General features: G+C 49.1%; 1 protein-coding gene across 1 annotated transcript; it reads right to left on the reverse strand.

Moving 5' to 3' along the window:
* Nucleotides 1–229: 229 nt before the first annotated feature.
* LOC308676994 (very long-chain specific acyl-CoA dehydrogenase, mitochondrial-like) lies at nucleotides 230–24,269 on the reverse strand. The gene is made up of 20 exons (XM_081343088.1): nucleotides 24,114–24,269; nucleotides 23,909–23,993; nucleotides 17,785–17,859; nucleotides 15,589–15,661; nucleotides 14,868–14,932; nucleotides 14,631–14,765; nucleotides 14,339–14,483; nucleotides 13,105–13,234; nucleotides 12,253–12,375; nucleotides 11,219–11,417; nucleotides 10,774–10,878; nucleotides 10,106–10,192; nucleotides 8,492–8,554; nucleotides 7,223–7,324; nucleotides 6,919–7,016; nucleotides 5,112–5,184; nucleotides 4,026–4,098; nucleotides 3,693–3,765; nucleotides 2,030–2,105; nucleotides 230–930 (listed from the first exon to the last, which is right to left on the reverse strand). The coding sequence occupies exons 1-20, from the start codon at nucleotides 24,167–24,169 to the stop codon at nucleotides 793–795; spliced, it is 1,974 nt and encodes a 657-aa protein (XP_081199214.1). The 5' UTR covers nucleotides 24,170–24,269; the 3' UTR covers nucleotides 230–792.
* Nucleotides 24,270–25,317: the final 1,048 nt, after the last annotated feature.

The raw sequence follows: 25,317 nt of genomic DNA on the forward strand, positions 1-25,317 counted from the left end.
TCCAGTGAGCTCCACATGTTTTTCTTCTGCTGCAAACGGGCTGAAAAGCCCCGGTTTTCATTTTCTTCCCAATTTTTAAAAATTTTGCAACTTGACACAGCTGCCTTCACCAGGTGCAGCATTTTAACCTCTCCAACCCTGCCGGACGGGGTGGAAATAATGTGAAAATCCCCGGTGGGGCACGTCAACCCTCCCTCCCACGCACGTCAATCAATAACGCTCCAGATGATTGGATAAAATCATTTAATAGCAAATTCCCAGAAATGGATTGGTAAAGCTACAGGAACAAGCGAAGCAAAGGGGTGGGGGGTGGGGGGTGAAAACGGCTGAATATCCGGGTCTAGGTAAACCCCCGACTTACGATCACTCCTTTAGTGACCAAAGTTACAACATCACTGAAAGAAAAAAAAAAAAGAGTATACTACCAGCTCTCAAAATCGTGACTGTAGCCTCGCGGTCACGTGATCAAAATTCGGGCACTCGGTAACGATCTCACATTTACGACGGTCGCAGCCGGCGGATCGCCATTTGCATGTTACGCTGCAAGGAGTTCACTTGCAAACCACGCCAAAAAAAAAGAAAGGTTGTAAAACTGGGAGGTCGTAAGTCGAGGACTGCCCGCAGGCGTTGGGACTGCAGTTTCCAAAAATGACATCTGAACTTCCAGCGGGGAGAGGATGAGGCTTGAACGCCCCACCCCAAAAAGATGCAGTTCCCCCCCTCCCGGTTGCAACCAGGGAGGAATGCAGCTGAGAGATAAGGAGGGGGGGTGTCTCAGAGGGAGGGGGGGTCTCAGAAACCCAGGGCGTATGGTGAGACCACCCCTCCCTTCTCCACCATTGCTTTGGAGATGACCCGAAAATTCTTGAAGATTTGTTGGGTGGTGCTGGACGAGAGAGAGGTCAGGCTTTGGGTGATTCGCTTGTGGGCCTGAGGAAAGAAAGAAAGGACCAATAAGAAGGGCCACCCCCCCACCCCCCCAGGTCAAAACACACACACACACACACACAGACACACAGAGTGACAATCGGGGTTAGAGAACGAGAAGCTTTCCAAAGTCTTAAGAATAGACAACTGCCGTGGGTCATGTCCAAATTGGGCAAGCTTAAGACTTAGGGACTTTTATTACTCTCTTGCAATCCCTTCCTCTGCAATCTCTCCGCTCTAGGGGGAAATAGGAGGGGTGGGGGGAGAAAACCACACCACCAAGCGTGGCTGACTGGGGGATTCTGGGAGTTGAAGTCCACGCTTCTTCCAAGTTGCCGAGTTGGCAGAGACTCCTTGCTCTACGAACTTGCACACAACCTCCCAGGCGTAGGTGGGGACGGCCGTTAGCCTTTCGCTCGTAATTTATTGGGCTCCAGAGGGAAGGAAGTTTTATTGAATGCCAATTATTTTATATATTGCTTTCCCATTAGCTATTTGAGGAGGCTGCTAATGAAAAGGATCTCCTCTCCGGCGGCCGGGCTAACCCGATTACCTGGGCTGCCTCTGCGGCCGGCCGCTTAAGCAGAGGATCAAATTCAGCCCTCGGTAATAAAGAGAGGATTTTAGGCTCCCAGGAACCGGGATCGCCTCCTCGGTGGACCACGTGGCCTTCTTCGGAAAGGAGATCTGAGGCGCTTCCCACGGTTTCTTTGGGGGGGGGGTTTCCCCTGAAAACCATCCCTGCTTTTCTCAATAATAAAAAACCTTCTTTCTCTTGTCTCCTTCTCTCTTTTCTTCCTTCTTTTATCTCTACTTTCTTCCTTTATCTCTCTCTCTTTATCTATGCCTTCGTCTTTAATTCTCCTTCCTTTTCCTCCCTCCCTCCTTTCCTTTCTCCTTCCTTTTCCTCCTTTTTCTCTCCTCCCTTCCTCCCTCCCTCCCTCTCTCCTTCCCTCCATTTTCCTTTCCTCCTTTCGTCTTTACTTCCTCCTTCCCTCTCTCCCTTCCTTTCTCCTTCCTATCTTGCTCCCTCCCTCCCTCCCTTTTCCTTTTTCCTTTACTTTGACACACACACACACACACACACACACACACGGCCTACCTCCGTGCACCAGGTTTCGCAAAGCACCTTCTCGTGTTGCGCTGTGGCCTGGCCTTGTTCCAGCGCCCGCGATGCTCTGTTGACCCAGACGGAGGAGAGCAAAATGAAATCAAATCTTTGGAAGGTTAAGACTCACGCCTGTGTTGCAAGGTGGGACATTCGGCAGGGAGAAACCGAGATACTTGCCTGGACTAGGAAACCTCACTCATGTGGGTCTCGGGATTCCTTGAAACCGCCCACCGCATCTGCAATGCAGATCTGACTTCCTAGATCCCCAATTGGACCTTTCCGACTGAAATGTTGAGGTTCCCCTCTGAATATCAGAGTTGGAAGGGACCTTGGAGGTCATCTAGTCCAACCCCCTGCTCAGGCAGGAAGCCCTATACCATTTCAGACAAGTGGCTGTCCAGTCTCTTCTTAAAAACCTCCAGTGTTGGAGCATTCACAACTTCTGGAGGCAGGCAGTTCCACCGGTTAATTGTTCTCACTGTCAGGAAGTTTCTCCTTAGTTCTAGGTTGCTTCTCTCCTTGACTAGTTTCCATCCGTTGCTTCTTGTCCTGCCTTCAGGGGCTTTGGAGACTAGCTTGACTCCCTCTTCTTTGGGGTAGCCCCTGAGATACTGGAACACTGCTATCCTGTCACCCCTCACCCTTCTCTTCATTAAACTGGACATCCCCAATTCCAGCAACCGTTCCTCGTATGTTTTAGCCTCCGGTCCCCTGATCCTCTTTGTTGCTCTTCTCTGCACTCTTTCCAGACTTTCAACATCTTTTTTTACATCGTGGCGACCAAAACTGGATGCCGTATTCCAGGTGTGGCCTTACCAAGGCCTTGCAAAGTGGTATTAACACTCCACGTGATCTGGATTCTGTCCCTCTGTTAATGCAGCCTAGCACTGTGCTGGCTTTTTTGGCAGTTGCTGAACACGGCCGTCTCCTATCTAAGGACTCCAAGATCCCTCTCACAGTTGCTACTATTGAGCCAGGTACCGCCTATCCCATCTGCCAACGCTGCTAACATGGGATGTTTTTGCATTGACAACGGATGGAAATGTCGCCATCTTTTTCCCCCTTTGCTTTTAGAGTTGGATGATGCTTGGAGAGTCCAGCTAGACATAACAACACTAAACGTAGCGTGAGAATCAAGGTTACTGAGCCCAGAGCTGATAAAAAAAATTGGCGAGCTGGAGAAGAAGCCTGCGCTTCGAGCTAATTGGGGAATGTGATTTATGACTGTTAATTGGGGGAGGGAATTGTGCTTTGATACTAGGTGCCCAGGGGAGGGGAATTAAGTTTTTGGCTTCGATTATGTAGGCGCCGATACTATGCTATTCGAATAAAAGATCCTTTAAGGTAAACGAAGCCTCGAAGTTCTTTCGAAGACTTTTCATCTGTCGGAACCACGACACCATCCCTGTGCGTTTGGCTTTCCTTGCTTAAATGTAGAAACCTGCTTTTCTCTACACTAAATTTCATTTCATTCAGACAGGGGCCTGGGTTCAAGTCTGTCGAGATCCTTCGGTACCTTGAGCCTGTCTTCTGGGCTGTGGGCTATTCCGGCCAGCAATAATAATAATAAAAAGGACATTTGCTTTGGGCAGGAGGTCTGGGGAGGGGAGGGGGGGCGCAGTCCTGGGGGTGGGGGTGGGCAGCGAAGGCTCACCTGGACAGAACCACCACCATGGCATAGACATCAATTGCGTTGTCGGCAATTTGCTTCAGCATGAATTGCTCTTCTGGAATTTGGGAGAGAGGAAGGAAGGAAGGAAGGAAGGAAGGAAGGAAGGAAGGAAGGAAGGAAGGAAGGAAGGAAGGAAGGAAGGAAGGAAGGAAGGAAGGAAGGAAGGAAGGAAGGAAGGAAGGAAGGAAGGAAGGATCAGAAGCAGAAGAGAGCTGGATTGGGACGAGCAGAGTTTTGTCCCTCCAGCCCCCCACGCCCCCACCCTCCGGCAAGGAATCCATGGGGGTCCCACCCACCTGAGGACCCCAAACTCACCGACAACTTTCTTTCCATGTTTGAGGAGCTGGTTCTCAATGACGCCAGCGAAGAGGTCAATGGCTTGGACAGCCTGGAAAGGGGGCGGGGGGGTGAAAGGGGGTAGGTGAATGCAGAATTAAATATAGAATAGAATAGAATGGAATAGAATGGAAAATATGGAATGGAATGGAATGGAATAGAATAGAATAATAAAATACAGAATAGAAAATAATAACAATAACAATTATTATTATTTCCAGATGGCGAACATATCCAACACACCTTTTCCCTCTTATTTTCCCCAAAACAACCCTGTGAGGTGGGTTGGATTAAGAGAGAAGGACTGGCCCAAAGTCACCCAGCTAGGCTTTCATGCCTAAGGTGGGATTAGAACTCAGAGCCGTCTGGTGATTGACCCAAAGTCACCCAGCTAGTTTTCACGGCTGAAACAGCACTTGAACTCATGTTCAAGTCTTACACTGTTTCATTTAGTGACTGTTCGAAGTTACAACAGCATTGGGAAAAGTGACTGAGGACCTTTTTCACTTAACGACCATTGCAGCATCCTCGTGGTCACCTGATCAAAATTCAGACATTTGCCAACTGACTGGTATTTATGACGGTCGCAGTGTCCCGGGGAAGGGGGGAGTCAGGTGATCCCCTTTGGCGACCTTCTGACCAGCAAACTCAATGGGGGAAGCCAGATTCACTTAACGACCGTGCTACTAACTTAACAACTGCAGCGATTCACTTAACGGCGGCGGCAAGGAAGGTCGTAACACGGGGCAAAGCTGACTGAGCGGGCGTCTGGCTTGGCGACGCCAATTTTCGGCGCGACTGCGATTCCCTTAACGGCCTTGGCCAAAAGAAGGGTTGTAAACCATGGGGCAGAACTCACTTAACTGCCGCCTCGCTTAGCAACGGAAATCTCGGGCTCAGTCGCGGTTGTGAGCCGAGGACCACTCGTACGGATGAAGTGCCACAGCTGGATGTCAGAGGGCAACCGTCTCCCGGGGCCACTGGTCCCCAGTTGCTCCTCCCAGGGGGCACCAAACACACACACACACACACACACACACACACACACACACACACCAGACTTACCTGCTCACTGCTGGACTCCAGACTTGGGTGCACCACACCTTTCAGGGTTAGCCCTGTCCCCAGGCCCGCCCTCCTGGGGGTGGGGGTGGGGGGGGAGAGAGAGAAGGGGGTGAGAAGCAGCCTCACAACTCTTTCCACAGCCCCCCCTGACCCCAGCCCCCCCCGACCCCAGCCCAGCCCCCCCTTTGAGCCCAGCCTCCCCATCCCAGCCCCTCTCTTTGAGCCCCCCCTTAAAAACACAGAACAGCACAAATGGTCACAAAATGGGATTTTTAAAACGTGCAGCGCTTCCCCCCCCCCCCCCCGCAGATGACCCTTAGGGACCCATTCACACGTTCCCTCCAGTCATAAAACGAAGCAGTCACGGCGGGTGCTTTGCCTCTCTCTCTCGATGGGAGCTGGGGATTGGATGGCAAAAATGACGGACAGATGGCACGCGGGGTGTGGGGGGGGGGAAGAAAAAAGAAAAACAAAACAACTCGAAACGTTTCGTGGGGCGACGTAGACAGAACGGAGAGGACTCACTGCCCCGAAGCGGGAGCCGGTCTTCCCGGGAGCTTGAAAAACAAACAAATAAATAAAAAAAAAAAAAGAGAGAGAGAGAGACAAGATTCGCTGGGAAAAAGCCTGGATTCGTGAACGACAAACCACAAGCAGTCCTCTACTAACGACGATTCGCTTAGTGGCCGTTCGAGAAAAAAAAAGGGACTTAAAACCCCTTTTCACACTTACAACTGCTTCAGACGCCTGGTAACTGACTCGTATTTACAACGGACGCAGCATCCCCGGGCTGTGTGTGTGTGTGTCATGTAATCCCCTTTTGCGACCTTCTGACCAGGAAACTCAATTGGGGGGGGGGTAAGCCGGATTCGCTTAACGACCGTGTGACTAATTTAACAGTCGCTTAACAAGTGTGGCAAGGAAGATCGTAAACTGGATCAAAATTCGCTTAACGTTATGTCTCGTTTAGCAACCGCCATTTGGGTTCGGTTGAGGACTGCTTCTTCATAGAGAGCCTCCAACTTCAGGAGCAGTTCACCTTCAAGAACGGAGGCATTTCCTACCTTTAGGTCACAAGGGGTAGGCAACCTTGGCCTTTTTATGACTCGTGGACTTCAACTCCCAGAATTCCTCAGCCAGCGTGAGGGAACGGTGACCCTTTGATGACTAGTGGACTTCAACTCCCAGAATTCCTCAGCCGGCGTGAGGGAACTGTGGCCCTTTGATGACTAGTGGACTTCAACTCCCAGAATTCCTCAGCCGGCGTGAGGGAACTGTGACCCTTTGATGACTTGTGGACTTCAACTCCCAGAATTCCTCAGCCAGCGTGAGGGAACTGTGACCCTTTGATGACTCGTGGACTTCAACTCCCAGAATTCCTCAGCCAGCGTGAGGGAACTGTGACCCTTTGATGACTAGTGGACTTCAACTCCCAGAATTCCTCAGCCAGGAACTGCCTGGCTGAGGAATTCTGGGAGTTGAAGTCCACCAGTCATCAAAGGGCCAAGTTTGAAGACCCCTGTTCTAGGACCTTGTCCCCGCGTGCCTGTGAGATTCCTGGTTGCTCACAACTCCACCTTCTCTGACCTTTTGAGTGTGCTCGAGAAGCCACAATGGCTTGTTGAACATGCTGGCTTAGTTGTAGCCGTGAATCACACCCACCCTCCCTCCAGTGACGCCACCCCTGGCAAATGTCCTCCCGCACCCTCTGCGGTCGCAACGGGTCTCACCCACCACCCGTTTTTCCCCCCTGCTTTGGGAAGCGGAAGCCGCCCACCTGGGAGAAGGGCGCAGAGATCTGCCGTACCTGCGTACTCGCTTGCCCGCCTCGCTGACCAACAGCCCAGCATTCCCAAAGGGGTTCCTGACGGCTTGTTGCAAACCGCGAAGCTGGTTCCCTGCGTTCTGGATCAGAGGGAAATCAGACAGGATCGGAGCTTTCGTGGCTCCCAAGAAAGCCAACGCGATCAAACCTAGATCGTCTTACTTGCTAGCCCTTCTGGATCATTGCATTGGCAACAGGTAAGAAACCCCCCCCCCTTTCCCGGCTTAATTCAGGTTCCCACCCCCCGGCCCCAAATCTCGCCCCGTCCCGAAAGCCACCCACCCACCTGGAATCCGTAGAGGGCAATGAAAAGCCGCAAAATGTCGTTGGTGCCCTCGAAGATCCGGAAAATGCGCAAATCTCGCATCACTTGTTCCACTCCGCTTTCCTGCAGCCGGGGAATCGGATGGGAGAAAGAGAGAGACAGAGAGAGAGAGAGAGAGAGAAAGGGAGAGAGAGAGAAAGAAAAAGGAGAGAAATAGAAAAAGAAAGGGGGGGGAAGAGAGAGAAATAGGAAAAGAAAGAGGGAAGTAGAAAAAGAGAAATAAAGAGAGAAAAAGAGGAGAGAAATAGAAAAAGAGAGAGAAAGAGAAAGAGACAGAAAGAGAAGAAGAGAAAAAGAAAGAGAAAGGAGAAATAAGAAAAAGAGAAAGAAGGAGAGAAAGAGAAATAAAAAGAGAGAGAGAGAGAAAGAGAAGGAGAGAGAGAGAAGTGATCAATGCCAGAATGATTTTCCCTGACATTAATGCTGCTCCATCAATCAATCAGAATAAATAAGAATAGGGCTGGAAGGGACCTTGGAGGTCTTCTAGTCCACCCCCCCTGCTCAAGCAGGAGACCCTATACCAGGGCAACCTCAGCTCTTTTATGACTCATGGACTTCAACTCCCAGAATTCCTGAGCCCATGGTGGCCTGCTTACTCTCTCATAATCCCTTTCTCTGCAATCTCTCCGCTCAGGAGGCAACTGGACTTGGTTTACCTCTGAAGACGTTTCGCTTCTCATCCAAGAAGCTTCTTCAGCTCTGACTGGTAGGGAATGGAAGGATTTATATTCCTTGCAGACAGACGGTTCTCAAATTTGGCAAACTTTAAGCCGGGTGGACTTCAACTCCCAGAATTCCCAGTCACTAATAGATATCCTTTGGATAAGTACGCCCATGGTGGCCTGCTTCCTCTCTTATAATCCCTTTCTCTGCAATCTCTCCGCTCTGGCTTGTTTTGAAGCCCACTCAGCTTAAAGCCATCCTGGCTGAGCAATGCTAATAAAAACAGACACGAACTAACTTCCTATGTTTATCAGCGAAGAGATCAGCCTCCTCACCGGTTCAACAGAAAATTATTAGAGAGAAATAAAATTAAAAGTCTGGCTTTTAAAAAGAAAACACAAGAGATCTGATCTGTTCAAGGGCTGGAAATGTTACCACCTTTTTGGAAATGTTGCTAAACAGAACTCAAGAGGAAACAAGCTGGGAAAGGTGTCATTCTCCGCAGCAGCCTAAATATCTGAAATTAAAACCTGGATATTAGGCCCACCCCCTCAAACCCCCCCTGACCTTCATGAACCCCATCCCGCCCATGGTCTGGATGCATTCGTCTGAAACGGTCCAGGCAGCTTCCTGTACATGGGGGGAAATAAACAGATAAAAGCAATAGTGAATTAAGCGTTCTTGTCTGGACATAACCATCTGCATCTTTCTTTCTTTCTTTCTTTCTTTCTTTCTTTCTTTCTTTTTCTCCTTCCTCCTTCCCTCGCTTCCCTCTCCCTTCCTTCCCCCTCCCTTTTTCTTTCTTTCTTTCTTTTTCTCTTTCTTTTTCTTTCTTTCTTTTTCTCCTTCCTCCTTCCCTCGCTTCCCTCTCTCTTCCGTCCCGCTCCCTTTTTTCTTTCTTTCTTTCTTTCTTTCTTTTTCTTTCTTTCTCTTTCTTTTCTTTTTCTTTTTCTTTTTCTCCTTCCTCCTTCCCTCGCTTCCCTCTCCCTTCCTTCCCCCTCCCTTTTTCTTACTTTCTTTCTTTCTTTCTTTCTTTCTTTCTTTCTTTCTTTCTTTCTTCTTTTTCTTTTTCTTTCTTTTCTTTTTTCTTTTTCTCCTTCCTCCTTCCCTCGCTTCCCTCTCCCTTCCTTCCCCCTCCCTTTTTCTTTCTTTCTTTCTTTCTTTCTTTCTTTCTTTCTTTTTCTTTTTCTCCTTCCTCCTTCCCCCTCCTTTTTTTCTTTCTTTCTTTCTTTCTTTCTTTCTTTCTTTCTTTCTTTTTCTTTCTTTTCTTTTTCTTTCTTTTTCTCCTTCCTCCTTCCCTCGCTTCCCTCTCCCTTCCTTCCCCCTCCCTTTTTCTTTCTTTCTTTCTTTCTCTTTCTTTCTTTCTTTCTTTCTTTCTTTCTTTCTTTCTTTCTTTCTTTCTTTCTTTCTTTCTTTCTTTCTTTCTTTTTCTTTTTCTCCTTCCTCATTCCCCCTCCTTTTTTTCTTTCTTTCTTTCTTTCTTTTTTTCTTTTTCTTTCTTTTCTTTTTCTTTCTTTTTCTCCTTCCTCCTTCCCTCGCTTCCCTCTCCCTCCCTTTTTCTTTCTTTCTTTCTTTCTTTCTTTCTTTCTTTCTTTCTTTCTTTCTTTCCTTCTTTCTTTCTTTCTTTCTTTTTCTTTCTTTTTCTTTTTCTCCTTCCTCATTCCCCCTCCTTTTTTTCTTTCTTTCTTTCTTTCTTTCTTTCTTTTTCTTTCTTTTCTTTTTCTTTCTTTTTCTCCTTCCTCCTTCCCTCGCTTCCCTCTCCCTTCCTTCCCCCTCCCTTTTTCTTTCTTTCTTTCTTTCTTTCTCTTTCTTTTCTTTTTCTTTCTTTCTTTTTCTCCTTCCTCCTTCCCTCTCCCTTCCTTCCCCCTCCCTCCCTCCCTTTCTTTCTTTCTTTTTCTTTCTTTCTTTTTCTTTCTTTTTTCTTTCTTTTTCTCCTTCCTCCTTCCCTCGCTTCCCCCTCCCTTCCTTCCCCCTCCCTCTTTCTTTCTTTCTTTCTTTCTTTCTTTCTTTCTTTCTTTCTTTCTTTCTTTCTTTCTTTCTTTCTTTTCTCTTTCTTTCCTTTCTTTAACTTCCATCCTACTGTTTTCCTCCCTCCCTCCCTCCTTCCCTCCATCTTTCCTCCCTTCTTTCCTGGGAAGACAGTAACCGGTTTGGCACCTTGGTGCCCCAGCCAGGACTCACCGAGCCGAAGACTTTGCTGATGGCTGCCTCAATCTGGAAGTCCGAAGCCCCCCGGTCCATGTTGGCGCTGATCATGTAGGCCATGGACTAAAAAAAAGAGAGAGCAGCAAGGGGTCTTTGGAGAATTAGAAAAAAAGGGGGCTTTTCACACACTTTTAAACTTTTTATCCTATTGTACAGAGTCTAGTCCTGCTTGAGAAAGGGGGCTGGACTAGAAGACCTCCAAGGTCCCTTACAGCTCTATTCTATTCTATTCTATTCCATTCCATTCCATCTTTATACTATTCTATTCTGTTCTACTCTATATTTTATTATTCTATTTTTATTGTTCTATTCTATTATTTCTAATTCTGTTTTATTCTTATAATTCTATTCTATGCTATGCTATGCTATTCTATTCTGTATTTTATTATTCTATTTCTATTCAATTCCATTATTATGCTATTCTATTATTTCTAATTCTGTTCTATTCTTATTCTATTCTATTACTATTATGGTCTCTGGATCGGTCTCAGGGATTCGCTTTTGGGGGAACTAAGTTTCTAGTCCTCAAGGATGTCCAGTGACACCGGAACGCCACAGATCTGAGAAAGGACATTTTGGGCACCGTGCCGAATGTACACACACACACACACACACACACGCAGGTCTGTTTTGCATGCCCGTACCTCCGTCACGTAGTGCAGCAACGCCATGCGGGCGAGTTTTTCCTGGATCACCCCAAAAGTGTGGATTTTTTCCCCAAACTGCGTCCGGTTAGCAGCAAAGTCCACCTTTGGGACAGAAAGGGAGGAGGAGGAAGAGGAGGATTTATGACGGTCGCAGCATCCCCAAAGGGTCCCGTGATCCCCTTTTACGGCCTTCCGACAAGCGGGAGTGGGGGGGGGAAGCTGGGTTTGCTCAACAGCCATGCGGCTGACTTAACGGCCGCAGTCGTGAACGACGGTGGCGAGAACCGTCGTAAAAGGGGGCAAAACGACCCTCCGCAACTGTCTTGCTTAGCAACAGAAAAGTCAGGCAAAGTTGTGGTCCTACGTCGAGGACTGCCTGTATGAGGGGATACTAGGGCGGGGGGGGAGAAGAAAGTGGGTTGGGGGGCCCAGAGGTGCTCACCGCTTTTTGGATGAGCGACCGTATGGTGCCCGCCATTGCCGCTGCCATGCCGAAGCGCCCGTTGTTGAGGATGTTCATGGCCACCTTGAAGCCGGCGCCTGGCGCACCCAGCACGTTCTCTACCGGCACCCGGACGTTGTCAAAGTGGACTTCGGCCGTGTTGGACCCCTTGATGCCCATCTTCTTCTCAGGGGGGCCGCTGGGAGGGCATGAGAGGGAATTAGAGCCCCCCCCAGAACACACCCAAAGAGATGGGGGGGAGTCCTTCTCTGCCCGCCCCAGCGGATCAAGGGGGGTCGGCTGGCCATCCCTCCCAACCCTTTGCTTAGCACCCTAAAGCAGGGGTCTCCAAGCTTGGCCCTTTGATGACTTGTGGACTTCAACTCCCAGAATTCCTCAGCCAGCGTGAGGGAACTATGGCCCTTTGATGACTTGTGGACTTCAACTCCCAGAATCCCTCAGCCAGCGTGAGGGAACTATGGCCCTTTGATGACTTGTGGACTTCAACTCCCAGAATTCCTCAGCCAGCGTGAGGGAACTATGGCCCTTTGATGACTTGTGGACTTCAACTCCCAGAATTCCTCAGCCAGCGTGAGGGAACTATGGCCCTTTGATGACTTGTGGACTTCAACTCCCAGAATCCCTCAGCCAGCGTGAGGGAACTATGGCCCTTTGATGACTTGTGGACTTCAACTCCCAGAATTCCTCAGCCAGCATGAGGGAACTGTGACCCTTTGATGACTTGTGGACTTCAACTCCCAGAATTCCTCAGCCAGCATGAGGGAACTATGGCCCTTTGATGACTTGTGGACTTCAACTCCCAGAATTCCTCAGCCAGCATGAGGGAACAATGACCCTTTTAATACTTGTGGACTTCAACTCCCAGAATTCCTCAGCCAGCATGCCTGGCTGAGGAATTCTGGGAGTTGAAGTCCACAAGTCATCAAAGGGCCGAGTTTGAAGACCCCTGCCCTAAAGGATGTGAACTCCAGTGCTCAGATATTGGGGGGGGGGGTTTCCCCTCAACACCTCACCTGGTGACCCCCGCGAAAGACCGCTCCACCACAAACGCCGTGATCTTGTCCTTCATCTTCCCCGTCTCGTCCTGCTGCGGCGTTCTGGCAAAGACGGTGAAGATTTCGGCAATGCCGCCGTTGCTGGGCGAGGAAAGATACAATTTTAGGACCCTCCCCCAGGAAACGTGCCCCTCTCCCCGTGCTGAGCACCCCTTCCCGGAATTGAATCGTTATGGATTTTCCTCATTTCACTTCCAGTTTGTTAATCTTTTTCAGATCGTCCTCGACTTACGGCCGTTCGTTTAGCAACTGCTGGAAGTTACGACGGCGCTGAGAAAACTCGGCTTGCGTCCTGTCCTCACGCTTATGACCATTGTAACATCCTATCGGTCCCCAAATGTGGGCACTTGGCAACCGGCGCCTATTTATGACGGTTGCGGCGTGTTTGTGACCTTCTGAGGGGCAAAGTCCCTGGGGAAGCCTGACTCACTTAAGGACCACTGGATTTGCTTAGCAACCACTGGATTTGTTTAATGACCACTAAATTCGCTTAGTGACCACTGGGTTTGCTTAACGACCACTGGGTTTGCTTGACAACCACTGTTGTAACTTCGGTCACTAAATGAATTCTCCTAAGTCAGGGGTAGGCAACCTTGGCTCTTTTATAACTCGTGGACTTCAACTCCCAGAATTCCTGAGGCAGAATGGCTGGCTCAGGAATTCTGGGAGTTGAAGTCCACGAGTCACAAAAGAGCCAAGGTTGCCTACCCTTGTCCTAAGTTGAGGACCACTTGTATTTCAAGGACCCTTCCTCTGGATGGTGGGGAGGGGGCACCTCACCTATTGCACACACCCCCACATCCGCCTCACCTGATCCAGAGCTTGCTCCCATTGAGGGTGTAGTAGGTGCCGCAAGGGCTGAGTTCGGCTCTGCTCCGGATCGAGGCTGCGTCGGAGCCGCTGGTGTTCTCGGTCAGGCAGAAGGCGGCGATGGTCTCACCTGGGGGGGGGCGGAGGTGGCACAAAAGGTGTTCCCCTACGCACGCCCCCCAGCACACCACAAAGACCAAGTCACAGGCAAGGGAAATGTTGCGGTGAAGGTGCTGGGCTAAAAACGGGCGACTGAGAGTTCTAGTCCCGCCTTAGGCGCGAAAGCCAGCTGGGTGACTTTGGGCCAATCACCAGGAGAGGGTGAGTTCTAGTTCTGCCCTAGCCAGAAAGCTGCCGGGGTGACTTTAGCCCAACGACTAGGAGATGGTGAGTTCTAGTTCCATCTTAGAAAAGCTGGCTGGGTGACTTTGGGGTCAATCACTAGGAGATGGTGAATTCTAGTTCCTCCTGGGTGACTGTAGGCCACTCACTAGGAGATGGTGAGCTCTAGTTCCATCTTAGAAAAGCTGGCTGAGTGACTTTGGGGTCAATCACTAGGAGATGGTGAATTCTAGTTCCTCCTGGGTGACTTTGGGCCAATCACTAGGAGATGGTGAATTCTAGTTCCTCCTGAGTGACTTTGGGCCAATCACTAGGAGATGGTGAATTCTAGTTCCTCCTTACAAAAGCTGGCTGGATGACTTTGGGCCAATCACCAGGAGATGGTGAGTTCTAGTTCCCCCTTAGAAAAACTGGCTGGGTGTGTCAATCACTAAGAGACAGAGAGTTCTAGCCCTGCCATAGCCATAAAGCCGGCTGGGTGGCTTTGGGCCAATCACCAGGAGTCAGCGAGTTCTAGTCCCACTTTAGAAAAGCCGGCTGGGTGGCTTTGGGCCGGTCCCTCTCTCTCAGCCCAAGCCACCTCACAGGGCTGTTGTGGGACAACTGCAGAGGCCGCCTCGAGCCGCACAGCCAAAGCCGGGACCTAAATCCAATTCTATGAAACCAGACCTCAATAAAATCGACCGAAATCAACCTCAGACTTCCCGCTCCTCGTGAGAAGGAGACGAGGAGTGGGTGGCGGCACCAGCCACGCAGCCAGAAGAAGCAAAAGTCCAATTTCTCAGGGGTGGGTGGGTGGGCGGGCTCCCGTTCTGGATTCAGGGGGGGGAATCCTCTCACCCCCCTACCCCATCCTGGCCGTGCCAGCCCCCCACCCAGTGCCCAGCCCTACCTGACGCCAGCTTGGGCAGGTATTTCTTCTTCTGCTCCGGGGATCCGTAGAGCAGGAGCCCCTTGAAGCCGATGGACTGGTGGGCGCCCAGAGTGATGCCCACGCCCAGGTCGTGCATCCCCACGATTTCCACCAAGCGGGCGTACTGTGGGGCAGAGAGGCCAGGATGGGACGCCCTCTACGCACGTGCAGAGTTCAGCCCCCTTTGGGAGGCTGCAAATCTGGGGAAAAAAACCCCACCCACCCCCCACCTGCAGGGGAGGAAAGGGGAAGGGGGGGGCACGGGACGGACCTGGGTGTTGGTGAGCCCCAGACCCCCCAACGCCGTGGGGATCTGCAGGCCGAAGGCCCCCAACTCCTTCAACCCCTTCATGGTCTTCTCCTGCACCTGCTCCAGCTCGTCGTTCCGCGACGGGTTGTTCACCTCCTGCGAAAAGGGCGGGGGGGGGGAGCAACATCTGGCGTTGCCGGAAGGGAGGGGCCGACACCCCCCCACCTGCCCCCCAACCCCCCAGCCCCCCCACCCTACCTCGAAGAAGCGGGCGACGGGGCCCACCAGCTCCTGCAGTGTCTGTGCTTGTTCCTCGTTCAGAACTGCAACGGAACCAGAGGAAGGGTGTGTGTGTGTGTGTTACTATTCGGGGCGGGAGAGTCCTCGACTTGCGACGGTTCATTTAGTTTAGTGACCGACCAAAGCGTATATTAAAAAAAATTGAAGGTGACTCGTGGCAGGTTCTCGAGTTGTAAGCCTTCCTTCAGCGACCTTTTCGACATTGCCGGCAGTCCTCAACTGCCTTTAGCGGCCGCTCAAAGTTACGACGGCGCCGGATCAAAATTCAGCCACTCGGCAACTGACTTGTATTGATGATGGTCGCAGCGTCCCCCAGGGTGTGTGTGTGTGTGTGTGTGTGTGTGTGTGTGTGTGTCACCTGATGCCCTTTTGCGACCCTCTGACCAACAAAGTCAAGGGGGAGAGAGAGAAGCCGGATTCGCTTAAAGACCGTGTTCCTCATTTAACAACTGCGGCGATTCACTTATAACAACTGCGGCAAGGGAGCAGAACTGTAAAAGGAGGCAAAAGTCACTTAGCGACGGATATTTCGTTAAGTCGAGGACCACCTGAACTTTTCAAACTGTCCGTCCACGTGCTGGACCAGGCAATCCTGTGCACGCAAACACACACTCACAGACCCACAAACACACCTGGCCCTCCCTCCCATCCAGCCGAAACCCCTCCACACTTTTTTTACCCGAAGGATAAGGGAAGACTTGATCCGTGATGATCTGGCCCTTGAAAATGCCCACCGCAAAGGACTTGGTTTCCTGCAAGTTGGAGAGAGGAAAAAAAAAAAGATTAAAGGGCCACTGCTCCAGGGTCCCGGGTTCAGGTTCTGACAAGTCCCTGTTTTCAGGCCCGGAAAAGGCACCATCTTTTTTGCTAACAATGCAGTTTTTATTCCTCAGATTGTAAAAAAAATCTCAAGATGGTGATGCCGGCCCCTCCCTCTCTGGCACACATCAACCCCCCCCCCAACGACCCCCAATCTCGCTGCAGCCCCCACCGCATTTTGCAAAGTGCCCCAATCTGGCTTAGGCTGCCACCCTACCCCCCGCCGGCATATGTTATCCCCAGCCTTGAGTAAGTTTATTTTTTAAATACAGCTAGACAGGCGGTCCTCGAATTACAACGATCGAGAACAAAATTTCAGTTGCTAAGTGTGACGGCCGTTAAGTGAATTTTGATCCACTTTGCGGCTTTTCTGGCTACCGTTGTTAAGTGGATCACTGCAGGCATTAAATTAGCAACTCAGTCGTTAAGTGGATCCGGCTTCCCGCATTGACCTGGCTTGTTGGAAGGTCGCAAAAGGGGATCACGTGACACACCCACCCAACCCCGGGGACGCTGCAACCGTCATAAATATGAGTCAGTTGCCAAGCGTCCGAATTTTGAACACATGACCAGGGGGATGCTCCAAGCATCTTAAGTATTAAAAGAGTCGTTAAGTCCCTTTTTCCAGTGTTAACTTTGAACGGTCGCTCAATGAACGGTTGTAAGACGAGGACTGCCTGTATTTTTAGCCAAGCAAAACGGCAACAGCTTATTGGATGTTGGCCAAACCAGAAAACGAGTTTCGGGGTGACTATTTACTTGACCTCGTAGACAGGTGACACCCAAAAGGGAGGAGGTATTAAATTAATAATAATAAGATTAAGGCTGGAAAAAAGGAGGGTGTTTGTCCATTAATCAAGCGGAGAAGCCAGCTGGAACTAAGGAGAAACTTCCTGACAGTGAGAACAATTCATCATTGGAACTCCCCGCCTCCAGAAGTTGTGAAAGCTCCAACACTGGAAGTTTTTAAGAAGAGACTGGACAGCCCTTTGTCTGAAATGGGATAGGGTTTCCCGCCTGAGCAGGGGGTTGGACTAGATGACCTCCAAGGTCCCTTCCAACTCTGCTACTTCTCTTCTCTTCCATTCCATTCCATATTTTCTATTCTATTCTACTTTCTTATTCTATTCTATTTCTATTCTATTCTATTCTATTTTTTCTTATTCTATTCTATTCCATTCCATATTTTCTATTCTATTCTAATATTATTCTATTCTATTCTATTCTATTCTATTCTATTCTATTCTATTCTATTCTATTCTTTATTTCTAATTCTATTCTATTCTATTCTATTCTATTCTATTCTATTCTATTCTATTCTATTCTATTATTATTCTATTATTCTATTCTTTCTTATTCTATTCTATTCCATTCCATTCTATTTCCATTCCATTCCAGTTATTGCATTTTTTGATTGGGTAACTTTCTTAATAGACAAAGGGGATGAAACAGACATACTATGTCTTAACTTTAGGAAAGTGGGGGGGGGGGAAATAACACATGACAAATTAAATCAATAAACAGGTTAAAAAGCGGGTTAGGTTAGAAGGCATGAATCAAATGGAAAACTGATATGCAGGCTAGGGAATTCTGGGAGTTGAAGTCCACCCATCTTAAAGCTGTCCAGGTTGAGAAACATAGGAACCCCTCCCCCCAGTCCCTTCCCCCCTCCTCAATTTGCCTCCACAAGCCCTGCACACATTTCTGGACCTTCTATAATAGGGCTCTTCAAACCTGGCCCTTGGATGACTTGTGGACTTCAACTCCCAGAATTCCTCAGCCAGGCACGCTGGCTGAGGAATTCTGGGAGTTGAAGTCCACAAGTCATCCAAGGGCCAGGTTTGAAGAGCCCTGTTCTATGACATCACAGACAGGCAGCCAATAGGAAAAAAGCAGCTCAAAAACCTAGAAGGAAACTTACTCCCCACTCTCTCTCTCTCTGTGTCTCTGCCTTTCCTTATCCAACTTCCTGTTTGTTTGCATCAAAATGGCTCCCCCAATATTGCCCCCCCCAAGGCCCCAGAAATCCAGAGGAGGGGGCCCAAAGACCACATACCGTAGGTAGAGGCTTTTTTCCCAATTCTTCTTGAGACGCTGACTCTGACTTTAATGTGTGCTTGTCCGGGGCGGTCTGCAAAAGAGGAAGACAGCATGACATCCCTTGAAATTTATTGGGTGCTACCTACCTTGATCACAGGGCTTTGCGCGCAACGCTGCACAAATATGGAAATTGGGTGCCCTATTTAATAAAAGCAGAATTTGGACGCAACGTTGCCTACGCGTAGAATTGGTTACAAATACGTTGCATAAAAGTGAAATTTGGATGCAACGCTGCAGGAAAGTGGAATTTGGATGCAACGCTGCAGGAAAGTGGAATTTGGATACAATGCTGCAGGAAAGGGATTTAAATGCAACGCTGCAGAAAAGTGGGATTTGGATGCAACGGTGCAGGAAAGTGGAATTTGGATGCAACGCTGCAGGAAAGTGGAATTTGGATGCAACGCTGCATGAAAGTGGAATTTGGATGCAACGCTGCATGAAAGTGAAATTTGGGTGCAACTCTGCAGGAAAGTAGAATTTGGTTTGGCAGATGGTTAGCTTATAGATTGAGGAAAAAACAAAGGGCTTCTAATATAGACAAGATTGAGCATAAAGGAAGGGTTGTGTTTCAACAGGACCTTATCAAGGACGCTTTTGTGGATTTTTATTCTAAATTATATGCTAAGGAGAAAATTAATGAAAAAGACATTGATATATATTTGGAAAATGCTAGCATCCCGGTTCTTACGCAAGTACAAAAAGAAGGGATTAATCAACTGATCACAGAAGAAGAATTTTTTACAGCAATTAAGGAATTGAAGGTGGATAAAGCACCAGGTACGGATGGCTTGACTGCGGCCTATTATAAAAATTTACAATTAGAAATGATAAAACCGTTAAAGGAACTGTTCCAGACAATCCAGAGGGGGGGAAAGGTGCCACCGTCTTGGAGAACAGCTTTTATCTCTTTGATTCCGAAGGAAGACCAAGATGCTACTCAAGTTAAAAATTATAGACCGATATCGCTTTTAAACACAGATTACAAGATATTTGCTAAGGTTTTGGCTAATAGACTGATGAGGGTTCTGCAACAGGTGATTCATGGGGATCAAACAGGGTTTATTAGTGGTAGGCAAATGAAAAATAATGTGAGGCATATAGTTGATGTGTTAGAGTTTTTGGAAAGGAACAACCAGATTGCTGCGGTGCTAATTTTTTTAGATGCGGAAAAAGCTTTTGATCAATTGAATTGGAAATTTTTGTTGAAAGTTCTAGACAAAATGGATTTTGGGGAAAATTTTTACAACCGATTAGGGCATTATATCAAAAACAAACTGCCCGAATTATAGTTAATAATAGCTTGACAGAAGCATGTAATATTGAGAAGGGCACAAGGCAAGGGTGTCCGTTATCGCCCTTGTTATTTGTGTTAACATTAGAGATATTATTGGTTAAAATTCGGAATTCGGGAAAAATTAAGGGGATTCAAATTGGAGATCAGGACTACAGATTGAGAGCATTCGCAGACGATCTGGTTGTTACAGTGACCCAGCCAGAGAACTCTGTTGTGGACCTGATGGAGATAATAACACAATATGGGAAGGTTTCTGGATTTAAGGTTAATGTACAAAAAACAAAAATTTTGGCCAAAAATATGACAATACCGCAAAAGGCCCTTTTAGAAGGATTAACTGGATTTGAGATCGTTAAAAGGGTTAAATATTTGGGGGTGATTTTGTCGCCCTCTAATACAAAGCTATATAAAAATAATTATGAAAAATTATGGGGGAAAATTCAAAAAGAATTGGAGAGTTGGAAAAAATTGCAATTGTCTTTGTTGGGACGGATTGCAGCAGTAAAAATGAATGTCCTGCCTAAATTTTTATTTTTATTTCAAATGATATCGATTCTTAAGAAAGATTCTAATCTGGAGGAATGGCAGCAAGGTATCAATAAATTTGTGTGGGCAGGGAAAAAACCACGAGTTAAACTTAAGATTATGCAGGATACTCGTGAGAGAGGTGGCCTTAAATTGCCTAATTTTAAATTATATTATGAAGCTGCTGCATTAGCAGGAATAAGTGACTGGATTAATTTGACGCAAGGGAGGTTATTAAATCTTGAGGGCCACGATTTGTTGTTTGGCTGGCATGCATATTTGTTGTATGATAAGAAGGTAGACAACGTGTTTAGGGTGCATATTTTAAGACAGGCATTGCTGAGAGTTTGGAAGAAGTACAGACATAAGTTAAGTTGCAAGATACCATTGTGGGCAATTCCAAAACACGCAATAGAAAATATACATGCTGGCTTTAAACATGACTTGACTACGTATAAGGAGATTCTTAGTTTGGAAAGAAACGTTTGGTGTTTGAAATCATATAGCCTCTTGCGAGAAGAGAAGGTTGTTCAAAATTGGTTTCAATATACTCAGTTACGGGCCAGGTGGAAAGAAGACCAGAAAAATGGATTTACAAAGACTGATGAAAATTTGATAAAGCAAATTAGGAATCAGGGACCAGCACATATCAAACGGATATATCTTGCATTGATAGAGATTGACTCAGAAACAGAGCTTGTTAAGGATTGTATGATAAAATGGGCCCAAAATATTCAGGAAGTCATCACAATGGACACGTGGGAAAAGATTTGGGTGAGGAACGTAAAATTTACACAAGCTCAAAATTTAAGAGAGAATTTTTACAAAATGTTTTATAGATGGCATTTAGATCCTAAAAAGCTTGCAAGTATGTATCCGAATTATCAGCCTAAATGTTGGAGGTGCGGTGAAGATGCAACATATTTTCACATATGGTGGACTTGTAAAAAGGTTAAGGCTTTTTGGATAAAAGTCTGGTGGAACATGCAGAAGATTTTTAAACAGAGGTTAAAGTTTTGTCCGCAATTTTTTTTGTTGGGAATAATTACAGATGCCACAGTTGTGGACATCAAGTTGATGTTGAATTTAATTACGGCGGCAAGACTTTTGATAGGCCAATACTGGAAGAAAGAGGAATTGCCGACCATAGAGGAGTGGACTTTAAAGGTTTCCGACCTGGCAGAGATGGCGAAGATTTCGGCCTATTTGAAAGATCATTCGCAAGAACGCTATATTATGGAATGGAAAAAATGGATTGATTTTATCCAGAACAAGTATAGGGTTAAGAAGTTTTATGTAGCATTTGAATAAGTCTTCTTTCGTTTTTTTTTCTTTTATCTTAGTTTTTTTTATACATATTCAATATTATTATTATTTGTTTCATCTTATATAAGCTAGAGAGTGATGGATTTTAGAGTTTATAATTGTTAGTATATGATTGTTTATGATTGCTTTTTATATATATACCTTGTATTTAGCTCTGGGAAGTGGGGGGGGGAGGGGGGGAGGGGGGGAGGTAGGGAGGGGGGAGGAGGGAGGGGGAAGGGGGGATTCTTAAAGGAAAACTGTATTTTAAAACTTTTCAATAAAAAAAAAGGAAAGTAGAATTTGGATGCAACGCTGCATGAAAGTGAAATTTGGGTGCAACTCTGCAGGAAAGTAGAATTTGGATGCAACGCTGCAGGAAAGTGGAATTTGGATGCAATGCTGCAGGAAAGTGGAATTTGGATGCAACGCTGCAGGAAAGTGAAATTCAAATGCAACGCTGCAGGAAAGTGAAATTCAAATGCAACGCTGCAGGAAAGTGGAATTTAAATGCAACACTGCAGGAGAGTGGGATTTGGATGCAACGCTGCAGGAAAGTGGAATTTGGATGCAACGCTGCAGGAAAGTGGAATTTGGATGCAATGCTACAGGAAAGTGAAATTCAAATGCAACGCTGCAGAAAAGTGAAATTTGGATGCAACGCTGCAGGAAAGTGGAATTTAAATGCAATGCTGCAGAAAAGTGGTTTTTGGATGCAACGCTGCAGGAAAGTGGATTTTAAATGCTGCAGGGAAGTGGATTTTGGATGCAACGCTGCAGGAAAGTGGAATGTAGTTTTTTTTTTTTAAAGTGAACAAGGTTGGGATGGAGACAGGTCACAGCCGGGAGAGGTGCTGAAGCTGGCTGGCCACAGCATGTGGTGTAGCAGGATCAGCTTTTAAACTCTCAGGCGATTAATCCGGAACAGCCAGACTCAGGTGGACGGATTCCAGGGCCCCATAAATAGGCTGCAAACCGTCTGCTTATTTCAATTATTTCACCCTGAGAGGGCTCCTCCACTTACATTAATGGAGCCCGTCCATCACGGTCACGTGTCTTCCCCGTCCTAAAATGCCTCGATTTTACGACCTTTTTTATGGTGGTGGCTGTTAAGTGCACACACACACACACACACACACACACACACACACACACACCGTTGTTAAGCGGATCCTTTGCTTCACCCTTTTTAGCCTTCCGAATTCTGAAGTTTTAGCAGCCGCTTTTAAGTTTCCCCTTGTTTTAAACTCGGCTTTTATCTCTGGGCGTTTAGTCGGGTGTTTGTTGTGGTTGCGTTAGGCTGTTTGTGAACAGCCCTGAGTCGCTGGGGGTGGCTGGGTGGCGCAGGGACCTCGTGAATGGATGAAGAAATAAAGAGGCTTGCAACCTGCCAGCCTCCCCCGCCTGGCGGTCAGAGGTCCTGATCTAGGAGGCGCCCAGCATTGGGGAAGGGAGGGAGGGAGGACTAAGAAGGAAGGAAGGAGGGAAAGAAGGAGGAAAGAGAAAGAGGAAGGAGGAAGGAAGGAAAGAAGGAAAAGGAAGGAAGGAAGGAAAGAAGGAAAAGGAAGGGAGAGGAAGGAAAAGGAAGGAAAGAAGGGAGGAAGGACTAAGAAGGAAGGAAGGAGGGAAAGAAGGAGGAAAGAGAAAGAGGAAGGAGGAAGGAAGGAAAGAAGGAAAAGGAAGGGAGAGGAAGGAAAAGGAAGGAAAGAAGGGAGGAAGGACTAAGAAGGAAGGAAGGAGGGAAAGAAGGAGGAAAGAGAAAGAGGAAGGAGGAAGGAAGGAAAGAAGGAAAAGGAAGGAAGGAAGGAAAGAAGGAAAAGGAAGGGAGAGGAAGGAAAAGGAAGGAAAGAAGGGAGGAAGGACTAAGAAGGAAGGAAGGAGGGAAAGAAGGAGGAAAGAGAAAGAGGAAGGAGGAAGGAAGGAAAGAAGGAAAAGGAAGGAAGGAAGGAGAGAGGGAGGAAAGAAAGAGAGGAAGGAGGAAGGAAGGAAAGAAGGAAAAGGAAGGAAGGAAGGAAAGAAGGAAAAGGAAGGGAGAGGAAGGAAAAGGAAGGAAAGAAGGGAGGAAGGACTAAGAAGGAAGGAAGGAGGGAAAGAAGGAGGAAAGAGAAAGAGGAAGGAGGAAGGAAGGAAAGAAGGAAAAGGAAGGAAGGAAGGAGAGAGGGAGGAAAGAAAGAGAGGAAGGAGGAAGGAAGGAAAGAAGGAAAAGGAAGGCAGAAGAGGGAAGGAAGGAAGGAAGGAAGGAGGGAAGGAAGAAGGAAAGAAGGAATAGGAAGGAAGGAAGAAGAGAGGGAGGAAAGAAGGAAAAGGAAGGCAGAAGAGGGAAGGAAGGAAGGAGAGAGGGAGGAAAGAGGAAGGAAAGAAGGAAAAGGAAGGAAGGAAGGGGCAGACAGGTGACTGGAGCCAAACTTTCTCTCCTCTTTTCAATTCCTGCCCAACTCAGCCAAGGGAGGGGGGGGAGGGGGGGGCTATTCCGGGCTCACACGGTTCCTGGCATCCCGGCGGGGGTGGGGGGAGGGCAGGGCTGGCCCCCCCTTGGGGGGGCTTAATCTTCCCACTCCTCCCCCAGGCACGCAGACGATGGCCGACCTTTCCCCCAGATGAAGCATCCTAACTATGCCCGGGTGACGCGCCTGCCCTTCAGACGGCGCCCGGCCGCCCCGGACTCCCAACTGGGTCGGCCGCGGGGATCGGCGCAGCGGAGATCCACCATGGGCGGCGGGGGGGGGAGCGTTACCAGGAGGACCCCAGACCCAGCATTTAAAGCGGGGAGGAGTGTGTGTGTGTGGGGGGGGGGGAAAGCGGCGGGTGCAAGGAATCCCAGCGCCCGCGAGGCTCCCGCAGGCGTCAAGCTTCTAGTCCTCACTGAGCCAGCGGCTGACCCGCGCGGGGGGGGGCGGCGGGGGCCCTTCGAAGCCCCCCGTTTTCCAGGCCACCCCGCGCCCCTTCCCCGACTTACCTGGGCGGCGGCGGCGGCGGCGTGGGCGGCGAAGAGTCTCCCCGCGAGTGGGCGGGCGAGGGGCGCCCCCGCGGGACAGCCGGGCCTGCAAAGTGGGGAAGGGGTTGCAGTGCATTGCAAGGGAAGGGGAGGGGGCTTCTCAAGATTTCCCCCCACCACCACCCCTGGCTGGGCTGCCCCCGCCCCACCCCCAGCCCCCACTCACCCCCGCGGGGCCGCGAGCCCCAGGAAGAGGCGGGGGGTCAGGCGGAGGGCTGCCATGCTTGGGGAGGGGGCTGCAAATGGGGAGGGGGGCTCCGGGAGGGTCCTTCGGGCAGGCTGGCGGTGCTGCTGCTGCGGCTGCTTCGCTCGTTCCGCTTGCTCGCTCCGCCCCCCCCAAGTCAAAGGGGGGGGGGAGGAGGAGGAGGACGGGTGGAGCACGCTGGGAGTTGGAGTTTGCCCGGGCTGCAGACGTGGCTGCTCATGCGCAGCGGGTTGCCCTCCCCTCTCCCCACCCCCTCCCCGCCACTTTTCCCGGAGATCGACCTCTTTTCTTTCCAGGGGGGGGGGGGCTTGCGAGGCGGTGCCTCTGAGCGTGTACAGAACGCCCTCCCCCCCCTTCTTTCCGGAGAACGAACCCTTTCCCCCCCTTGGGGCTTGCAAGTTGGTGCCCCTGAGCATGTAAAGAGCGCCACCCCCTTTTGGGGGGAGCAATCCCTTTCCCGCTAGGGCTTGCAAGTGTGTGTGTGCGTGGGGGGGGGAAGCTTGCAAAGACGAAAGCGGTGCCCCTGAGCATGTACAGAACGCCCTCCCCCCCATTTCCTTCGGGGGAAGGGCGGTATAGAAAGTCAATTAAATAAATTTCCGGAGAACGACCCCTTTTTTCCCCTTGCGGCTTGCAAAGCGGCCCCCCTGAGCATGTACAGAGTGCCCACCTCTCTTCCGCGGCCCGATCCCATTGCAAGCGGGGACGGCTTGCAAAGAGGAAAGCGGTGCCCCCGAGCATGTACAGAACGCCCTCCCCCCATCCCTTCCGAAGAACGATCCGTTTCCCCTTGGGGCTTGCATATTGGTGCCCCTGAGCATGTAAAGAGCGCCCCCCCCCACCTTTCTGGGCAGCGATCCCCTTCCTATTAGGGCTTGCAAGTGTGTCTGTGTGTGTGTGGAGCTTGCAAAGAGGGAAGCGGTGCCCCTGAGCATGTGCAGAGCGCCTCCCCCTTTCCGTAGAACCATCCCCTTTTTCCCTTGGGGGCTTGCAAGGCTTGTGCCCCTGAGCGTGTGCAGAGCGCTCCTTCCTTCCACCCCCCCACCCCCCGCAGAGTCGCTTCAACCGGATTCTTGGGATGGGGCCCAGCGGCTATTTTTAAACCTTGTTTGTCTCTCGACTCAGATTCCTCGGGGGGGGGGGGGAGAGCGCCCACCTTGCAGTC

This window comes from Vipera berus (genome assembly GCF_964194415.1).
Source record: "Vipera berus genome assembly, chromosome: Z".
NCBI classification, from domain to species: Eukaryota; Metazoa; Chordata; class Lepidosauria; order Squamata; family Viperidae; genus Vipera; species Vipera berus.

Coding starts and splice junctions, on each gene's coding strand:
- LOC308676994 (XM_081343088.1), bottom strand. CDS start 24,169: ATGGCAGCCCTCCGCCTGACCCCCCGCCTCTTCCTGGGGCTCGCGGCC. Junction 14,933..15,588: donor AGTCTTCCCTTATCCTTCGG/GTAAAAAAAGTG, acceptor GTTCCGTTGCAG/TTCTGAACGAGGAACAAGCA. Junction 931..2,029: donor GCGAAACCTGGTGCACGGAG/GTAGGCCGTGTG, acceptor TTCTTTCCTCAG/GCCCACAAGCGAATCACCCA.